The sequence below is a fragment of the Pseudophryne corroboree genome, chromosome 8, assembly GCF_028390025.1.
Source record: "Pseudophryne corroboree isolate aPseCor3 chromosome 8, aPseCor3.hap2, whole genome shotgun sequence".
Taxonomy (NCBI): Eukaryota; Metazoa; Chordata; class Amphibia; order Anura; family Myobatrachidae; genus Pseudophryne; species Pseudophryne corroboree.
The window spans coordinates 385,099,723-385,111,232 of record NC_086451.1 but is presented as its reverse complement, the minus strand read 5'-3'; the positions used below and the strand labels follow the sequence as shown (position 1 = coordinate 385,111,232).

The 11,510-nt window shown below is 41.9% G+C and overlaps 1 protein-coding gene across 2 annotated transcripts in view; it reads left to right on the top strand.

Moving 5' to 3' along the window:
- Positions 1-753: 753 nt before the first annotated feature.
- Positions 754-11,510, top strand: part of LOC134949206 (zinc finger FYVE domain-containing protein 1-like) — a 155,265-nt gene continuing 144,508 nt past the window's right edge. The window contains exon 1 of one of the 2 annotated variants that reach the window (XR_010183122.1): positions 754-1,333. Coding sequence is in view for 1 of the 2 variants with exons in the window: in XM_063937656.1 (XP_063793726.1) it covers positions 1,211-1,333 (123 nt within the window). In the remaining variant the exon portion in view is untranslated. The remainder of the gene's footprint in view (positions 1,334-11,510) is intronic. The other variant, XM_063937656.1, reaches the window with a different exon arrangement.

The following is an 11,510-nucleotide window of genomic DNA, read 5'->3' as shown; positions in this document are numbered from 1 at the left end:
TTACTACTCCCACCTGCAAAATTAAAAACACCTGTTCCACTCATAAAGCACCCCCAGTATAATTGTCCCATACCTTGAACCCCAAATTCCATATCTTTGCACTTTTTCACCGCAAAAATGACATTTCATTATTGGGCAATTAAAAATAATATAAAACTTAAACGTGCCTAATTAGTCATTAGGGGGACGGGGGGTCACAGGGGTTATGAGCCAAATCCACACCTTTTTACTTTTTTCCCAACATTTTTACCTTTTTTATTCCCAACTTTTCACCTGCTCAGAGTAGGTGAAGTGAAAATTGCTAAAAAAATGACAACCGATAAATTTTACCAGCTAATTGAATAGGCTGTAATCGCGGTTCGCAGGAAAAGTCAGTTTTGTAAAGTCCGTTACCGTGGCTAATTGAATACCTCCCTATTACCCCTTTTCCACTAGCTCATTTACCCGTGTTTTTTGCTAGTGGAAAAGGGTCAACCCGGATCAAGTGATCCGGGAATCCTACCCGGGTAGCTTACCGGGTTGAACACGTGTTCAACCTGGTAGGCTGTGTAGTGTAAACGGAAGCCGTGTCGATGCAACACGGCTCCCGTTCACAGTCTATGGAAGGGTGGCGCTGGGAGATCAGCGTCACCAACCCGGCAATATGCCGGGTTGGTGAGCGCAATGGGAAAGGGGGCTGAGCACGGGCCGCAGCTGGGTAGCACCCGTGTCAGGCTCCTGGCTGCGACCCGTGCTTAGTGGTGGAAAAGAGGCATTAGTGTTTTACTTGTTGAATGATAGTATCTGCTGCATATCTTTCTGTCAACTGTGCAGAATAAATAATCCACCTATCCATTTCTCTGGAACAACATAACAGTAATGTCAGCACTCGAATGGAGCAGCATTTAAATTGTGCCATCTAGTGGCCGCCGGTGCGCAAAAACACTTGAATCCCCCCATAGAGATGAGGAGTAGAGTTAGCCTGTTATTATACTGGATAAGGGAAATACCTACAGACTGTCCTCGCCTGCACTGGCGCTGCCTCATTATCATGTAGCGGCACTGCTTGCAGTACCGCAGACTGGGCACAAGGTGGCATCGCAGCTCCCGGACATGTTTTGTAAACAGTGAAAGTGAAAGTGCCCGTTGCACCCTGTCAGCCAGTGCCGCTGCCGTTGCCAGTGCCATCCAAGTCACCCAAGTGTGCCGCCCGCCGGCCGGGGGCCTGATCATGTCCGCACTACTGCTGGAGGACCCGCTGGCCATACACAGAGCCCAGCCAGGGAAACAGCATGGGCCGGAGCAGGAGGATGATGTCAGTTTCCTGCTGGTGGATGACAATGAGAACCTGCAGGTAGGTGGCACGGTCAGCGGGTGCTGTGTGTATGGGCAGTGTTACTCCTGTGCACTCACTATATGTTATGTAGGAGGGTGTTAGTCTAATCCGTTTGCTGTTTATTGTAGGTGCAAAAAACGGTGTACTACTGTACGTACACGCAAATAACAGGAGTGATACCCCCTCCAGCATCTTACACTATCATGTGACCAGCATGGGAATGTGCGGCCTCAGCACCACTACAGTGCACAGCAACAGTACATTATACTACACTACAGTGCACAACAACAGTACACTATACTATAATATACTATACTACACTACAGTGCACAGCAACAGTACATTATACTACACTACAGTGCACAACAACAGTACACTATACTATAATATACTATACTACACTACAGTGCACAGCAACAGTACATTATACTACACTACAGTGCACAACAACAGTACACTATAATATACTATACTACACTACAGTGCACAGCAACAGTACATTATACTACACTACAGTGCACAACAACAGTACACTATACTATAATATACTATACTACACTACAGTGCACAGCAACAGTACATTATACTACACTACAGTGCACAGCAACAGTACATTATACTACACTACAGTGCACAGCAACAGTACATTATACTCTACAGTGCACAGCAACAGTACATTATACTACACTACAGTGCACAGCAACAGTACATTATACTACACTACAGTGCACAACAACAGTACATTATACTACACTACAGTGCACAACAACAGTACACTATACTATAATATACTATACTACACTACAGTGCACAGCAACAGTACATTATACTACACTACAGTGCACAACAACAGTACACTATAATATACTATACTACACTACAGTGCACAGCAACAGTACATTATACTACACTACAGTGCACAACAACAGTACACTATACTATAATATACTATACTACACTACAGTGCACAGCAACAGTACATTATACTACACTACAGTGCACAGCAACAGTACATTATACTACACTACAGTGCACAGCAACAGTACATTATACTCTACAGTGCACAGCAACAGTACATTATACTACACTACAGTGCACAGCAACAGTACATTATACTACACTACAGTGCACAACAACAGTACATTATACTACACTACAGTGCACAACAACAGTACATTATACTACACTACAGTGCACAACAACAGTACACTATACTATACTACACTACAGTGCACAACAACAGTACATTATACTACACTACAGTGCACAACAACAGTACACTATACTATAATATACTATACTACACTACAGTGCACAGCAACAGTACATTATACTACACTACAGTGCACAACAACAGTACATTATACTACACTACAGTGCACAGCAACAGTACATTATACTACACTACAGTGCACAACAACAGTACATTATACTACACTACAGTGCACAACAACAGTACATTATACTACACTACAGTGCACAACAACAGTACACTATACTATACTACACTACAGTGCACAACAACAGTACATTATACTACACTACAGTGCACAACAACAGTACACTATACTATAATATACTATACTACACTACAGTGCACAGCAACAGTACATTATACTACACTACAGTGCACAACAACAGTACACTATACTATACTACACTACAGTGCACAACAACAGTACATTATACTACACTACAGTGCACAACAACAGTACACTATACTATACTACACTACAGTGCACAACAACAGTACATTATACTACACTACAGTGCACAACAACAGTACACTATACTATACTACACTACAGTGCACAACAACAGTACATTATACTACACTACAGTGCACAACAGTACACTATACTATACTACACTACAGTGCACAGCAACAGTACATTATACTACACTACAGTGCACAACAACAGTACACTATACTATACTACACTACAGTGCACAACAACAGTACATTATACTACACTACAGTGCACAACAACAGTACACTATACTATAATATACTATACTACACTACAGTGCACAGCAACAGTACATTATACTACACTACAGTGCACAACAACAGTACACTATACTATACTACACTACAGTGCACAACAACAGTACATTATACTACACTACAGTGCACAACAACAGTACACTATACTATACTACACTACAGTGCACAACAACAGTACATTATACTACACTACAGTGCACAACAACAGTACACTATACTATACTACACTACAGTGCACAACAACAGTACATTATACTACACTACAGTGCACAACAACAGTACACTATACTATACTACACTACAGTGCACAGCAACAGTACATTATACTACACTACAGTGCACAACAACAGTACACTATACTATAATATACTATACTACACTACAGTGCACAGCAACAGTACATTATACTACACTACAGTGCACAGCAACAGTACATTATACTACACTACAGTGCACAACAACAGTACACTATACTATACTACACTACAGTGCACAGCAACAGTACATTATACTACACTACAGTGCACAGCAACAGTACATTATACTATAACTACACTACAGTGCACAACAACAGTACATTATACTACACTACAGTGCACAACAACAGTACACTATACTACACTACAGTGCACAGCAACAGTACATTATACTACACTAGAGTGCACAGCAACAGTACATTATACTATAACTACACTACAGTGCACAACAACAGTACATTATACTACACTACAGTGCACAACAACAGTACACTATACTATACAACACTACACTACAGTGCACAGCAACAGTACATTATACTACACTACAGTGCACAGCAACAGTACATTATACTATAACTACACTACAGTGCACAACAACAGTACATTATACTACACTACAGTGCACAACAACAGTACACTATACTATACTACACTACAGTGCACAGCAACAGTACATTATACTACACTACAGTGCACAGCAACAGTACATTATACTACACTACAGTGCACAACAACAGTACACTAGACTATACTATACTACACTACACTACAGTGCACAGCAACAGTACACTATACTACACTACAGTGCACAGCAACAGTACATTAAACTACACTACAGTGCACAACAACAGTACATTATACTACACTACAGTGCACAAAAACAGTACACTAGACTAGACTACACTAGACTACACTACAGTGCACAGGAACAGTACACTATACTACACTACAGTGCACAGCAACAGTACATTATACTACACTACAGTGCACAGCAACAGTACATTATACTACACTACAGTGCACAGCAACAGTACACTATACAATACTACACTACAATGCACAGCAACAGTACACTATACTACACTACAGTGCACAGCAACAGTACACTATACTACACTACAGTGCACAACAACAGTACACTATACTAGACTATACTATACTACACTACACTACACTACAGTGCACAGCAACAGTACACTATACTACACTACAGTGCACAGCAACAGTACATTATACTATACTACACTACAGTGCACAGCCACAGTACATTATACTACACTACAGTGAAAAGCAACAGTACATTATACTACACTACAGTGCACAGCAACAGTACATTATACTACACTACAGTGCACAGCAACAGTACACTATACTACACTACAGTGCACAGCAACACTATACTATACTATACTATACTATACTACACTACAGTGCACAGCAACAGTACATTATACCACACTACAGTGCACAGCAACAGTACACTATACTACACTACAGTGCACAGCAACAGTACATTATATTGCACAACAGTACACTATACTGCACTACAGTGCACAGCAACAGTACATTATACTACACTACAGCGCACAGCAACAGTACACTATACTATACTACAGTGCACAGCAACACTATACTATACTATACTATACTATACTACACTACAGTGCACAGCAACAGTACATTATACCACACTACAGTGCACAGCAACAGTACACTATACTACACTACAGTGCACAGCAACAGTACATTATATTGCACAACAGTACACTATACTGCACTACAGTGCACAGCAACAGTACATTAAACTACACTACAGTGCACAACAACAGTACATTATACTACACTACAGTGCACAAAAACAGTACACTAGACTAGACTAGACTAGACTACACTACAGTGCACAGGAACAGTACACTATACTACACTACAGTGCACAGCAACAGTACATTATACTACACTACAGTGCACAGCAACAGTACATTATACTACACTACAGTGCACAGCAACAGTACACTATACAATACTACACTACAATGCACAGCAACAGTACACTATACTACACTACAGTGCACAGCAACAGTACACTATACTACACTACAGTGCACAACAACAGTACACTATACTAGACTATACTATACTATACTACACTACACTACAGTGCACAGCAACAGTACACTATACTACACTACAGTGCACAGCAACAGTACATTATACTATACTACACTACAGTGCACAGCCACAGTACATTATACTACACTACAGTGAAAAGCAACAGTACATTATACTACACTACAGTGCACAGCAACAGTACATTATACTACACTACAGTGCACAGCAACAGTACACTATACTACACTACAGTGCACAGCTATACTATACTATACTATACTATACTACACTACAGTGCACAGCAACAGTACATTATACCACACTACAGTGCACAGCAACAGTACACTATACTACACTACAGTACACAGCAACAGTACATTATATTGCACAACAGTACACTATACTGCACTACAGTGCACAGCAACAGTACATTATACTACACTACAGTGCACAGCAACAGTACACTATACTGCACTACAGTGCACAGCAACAGTACACTACTACACTACAGTGCACAGCAACAATACACTATACAATACTACACTACAGTGCACAGCAACAGTACATTATACTACACTACAGTGCACAGCAACAGTACACTATACTGCACTACAGTGCACAGCAACAGTACATTATACTACACTACAGTGCACAGCAACAGTACACTATACTACACTACAGTGCACAGCAACAGTACACTATACTGCACTACAGTGCACAGCAACAGTACACTACTACACTACAGTGCACAGCAACAATACACTATACAATACTACACTACAGTGCACAGCAACAGTACATTATACTACACTACAGTGCACAGCAACAGTACACTATACTGCACTACAGTGCACAGCAACAGTACACTATACTACACTACAGTGCACAGCAACAGTACACTATACTACACTACAGTGCACAGCAACAGTACACTATACTACACTACAGTGCACAGCAACAGTACATTATACTACACTACAGTGCACAGCAACAGTACACTATACTACACTACAGTGCACAACAACAGTACACTATACTATACACTACACTACACTACACTACACTACACTACACTACAGTGCAGTGCACAGCAACAGTACACTATACTACACTACAGTGCACAGCAACAGTACATTATACTATACTACACTACAGTGTACAGCAACAGTACATTATACTACACTACAGTGCACAGCAACAGTACATTATACTACACTACAGTGCACAGCAACAGTACATTATACTACACTACAGTGCACAGCAACAGTACACTATACTACACTACAGTGCACAGCAACACTATACTATACTATACTACACTACAGTGCACAGCAACAGTACATTATACCACACTACAGTGCACAGCAACAGTACACTATACTACACTACAGTGCACAGCAACAGTACATTATATTGCACAACAGTACACTATACTGCACTACAGTGCACAGCAACAGTACATTATACTCTACAGTGCACAGCAACAGTACATTATACTACACTACAGTGCACAGCAACAGTACATTATACTACACTACAGTGCACAGCAACAGTACACTATACTACACTACAGTGCACAGCAACAGTACACTATACTGCACTACAGTGCACAGCAACAGTACACTATACTACACTACAGTGCACAGCAACAGTACATTATACTCTACAGTGCACAGCAACAGTACATTATACTACACTACAGTGCACAGCAACAGTACACTATACTACACTACAGTGCACAGCAACAGTACACTATACTGCACTACAGTGCACAGCAACAGTACACTACTACACTACAGTGCACAGCAACAATACACTATACAATACTACACTACAGTGCACAGCAACAGTACATTATACTACACTACAGTGCACAGCAACATTACACTATACTGCACTACAGTGCACAGCAACAGTACATTATACTACACTACAGTGCACAGCAACAGTACACTATACTGCACTACAGTGCACAGCAACAGTACACTACTACACTACAGTGCACAGCAACAATACACTATACAATACTACACTACAGTGCACAGCAACAGTACATTATACTACACTACAGTGCACAGCAACAGTACACAATACTACACTACAGTGCACAGCAACAGTACATTATACTACACTACAGTGCACAGCAACAGTACACTATACTGCACTACAGTGCACAGCAACAGTACATTATACTACACTACAGTGCACAGCAACAGTACACTATACTACACTACAGTGCACAGCAACAGTACACTATACTACACTACAGTGCACAGCAACAGTACACTATACTACACTACAGTGCACAGCAACAGTACACTATACTACACTACAGTGCACAGCAACAGTACATTATACTACACTACAGTGCACAGCAACAGTACACTATACTACACTACAGTGCACAGCAACAATACACTATACAATACTACACTACAGTGCACAGCAACAGTACACTATACTGCACTACAGTGCACAGCAACAGTACACTATACTGCACTACAGTGCACAGCAACAGTACATTATACTACACTACAGTGCACAGCAACAGTACACTATACTACACTGCAGTGCACAGCAACAGTACACTACTACACTACAGTGCACAGCAACAGTACACTATACTACACTACAGTGCACAGCAACACTATACTATACTATACTACACTACACTACAGTGCACAGCAACAGTACATTATACCACACTACAGTGCACAGCAACAGTACACTATACTACACTACAGTGCACAGCAACAGTACACTATACTACACTACAGTGCACAGCAACAGTACACTATACTACACTACAGTGCACAGCAACAGTACACTATACTACACTACAATGCACAGCAACACTTTACTATACTATACTACACTACAGTGCACAGCAACAGTACATTATACCACACTACAGTGCACAGCAACAGTACACTATACTACACTACAGTGCACAGCAACAGTACATTATACTACACTACAGTGCACAGCAACAGTACACTATACTGCACTACAGTGCACAGCAACAGTACACTATACTACACTACAGTGCACAGCAATACACTATACAATACTACACTACAGTGCACAGCAACAGTACATTATACTACAGTGCACAGCAATAGTACACTATACTGCACTACAGTGCACAGCAACAGTACATTATACTACACTACAGTGCACAGCAACAGTACATTATACAGGTTGAGTCTCCCTTATCCAAAATGCGTGGGACCAGAGGTACTTTGGATATGGGATTTTTCCGTATTTTGGAATAATTGCATACCATAATGAGATATCATGGTGATGGGACCTAAATATAAGCACAGAATGCATTTATGTTACATATACACCTTATACACACAGCCTGAAGGTCATTTTAGCCAATATTTTTTATAACTTTGTGCATTAAGCAAAGTGTGTCTACATTCACACAATTCATTTATGTTTCATATACACCTTATACACACAGCCTGAAGGTCATTTAATACAGTATTTTTAATAACTTTGTGTATTAAACAAAGTTTGTGTACATTGAGACATCAAAAAACAAAGGTTTCACTATCTCGCTCTCACTCAAAAAAGTCCGTATTTCGGAATATTCCGTATTTCGGAATATATGGATATGGGATACTCAACCTGTACTACACTACAGTGCACAGCAACAGTACACTATACTACAGTGCACAGCAACAGTACGGAATACATATGTTTGACCGGCAGACGGGGTGGCGGCTGTCACTATATCGACAGCGACATCCCGTCTATCGGAATCCCGGCAGCGAGTCCCCTCACGGGCTTGTTGCGCTAACCACGCTTCGGGCCCGTTGGCTTGCAGGTTATATTTCCACTCGGTGGTGTGAACCCACCAACCGAGTGGGAATAACCTGTGCTGGTTAGGATTCCGACCGTCAGCTTTGTAGATGGAGGGATTACATGGTATATGGCAGCATTATGTGGAGTGTACCATATAGATGGCAGACAGATATGGCATACGGCAACGTTATGCATGTGCCATACAGATGGAGGGATTACGTGGTATAGGGCAGCATTTTGCATTTGGCATAGACAAGCATTATATAGAATGTATTTGCTATATATACGGGTTGGGAATGAAATGCCTGCTGTCGGCATGCCGACAGTCAGGATACCGACATGTGAAATCCTGACATGGGGTGTCAAGCAGTCTAACCCTCCCCCTATCATACCCTAACCGTAACCCGTAATTCCGACCATCAGCTTTGTAGATGGAGGGATTACATGGTATATGGCAGCATTATGTGGAGTGTACCATATAGATGGCAGACAGATATGGCATACGGCAACGTTATGCATCATGTACCATATAGATGGAGGGATTACATGGTATATGGCAGCATTATGTGGAGTGTACCATATAGATGGCAGACAGATATGGCATACGGCAACGTTATGCATCATGTACCATATAGATGGAGGGATTACATGGTATATGGCAGCATTATGTGGAGTGTACCATATAGATGGCAGACAGATATGGCATACGGCAACGTTATGCATCATGTACCATATAGATGGAGGGATTACATGGTATATGGCAGCATTATGTGGAGTGTACCATATAGATGGCAGACAGATATGGCATACGGCAACGTTATGCATGTGCTATATAGATGGAGGGATTACATGGTATATGGCAGCATTATGTGGAGTGTACCATGTAGATGGCAGACAGATATGGCATAGGGCAACGTTATGCATGTGCCATATAGATGGAGGGATTACATGGTATATGGCAGCATTATGTTGAGTGTACCATATAGATGGCAGACAGATATGGCATACGGCAACGTTATGCATCATGTACCATATAGATGGAGGGATTACATGGTATATGGCAGCATTATGTGGAGTGTACCATATAGATGGCAGACAGATATGGCATACGGCAACGTTATGCATGTGCCATATAGATGGAGGGATTACATGGTATAGGGCAGCATTTTGCATATGGCATAGACAAGCATTATGTAGAATGTATTTGCTATATTTCTCCTTCATCCACTAGGGGCCACTGGAGTGTAGTTACAATGGGGAGATAGTAGGTGGTATTGGTAGCTGGCACTTTAAAAATTCTCACACTGTGGCTAGCTCCTCCCCTACTATCTCCCCTCCAAGCCAGTCTTAGTTAAGTGCCCGAGGTAGCTGGTTCACTTGGGTTTAGCTGAAGAATTTTCTTCTTTTTTCTTTATTATTTTATTTTTCTTACACACACTCACAGACTGGCAGCTCTGCCACTGCCAGTCTGCACCGTGGGAGCTGCCGGCGGGGTCCCATCGCAGCTGCGTGCGGCTAGGGATGGGCCCCGGCTGAGGGAGACACTGAGCTCTCCTGAGTTGGCGGACACCGCTGCGTGCGGCGCGTGTCGCGGCCACTCCATCCAGCAGAAGATTCCGGCAGCATGGCAGCGGTGAGTATCAAAAAATGGTCGGACACCGCTGCGTGCGGCTTGTGTCGGGACCACCCCACCACAGAAGATTCCGGCTGGACGCCGCTGCGTGCGGCGTGTGTCGGGGCCGATCCACCAAGAACACAGTGGTGAGTGAAGTATACTTTATTTGTGGTGGCTATGTATGTTTTTAGAGCAATGCACTGTTTATTGTTGTACAACCCACTCCAGAAGGGCTCTCTGGGGCTGTAATGTACTTTATTGTATCCTTACCTGTCCTCCTCATGGAGAAACAGACAGGATGATTGGGGGAGGCTGAGTATGTGTTTATACAACCCTGACTGAAAAACGGGTGTGTGTCATTCTGATAACCCTCTGCTCCCCCAGCTCCCC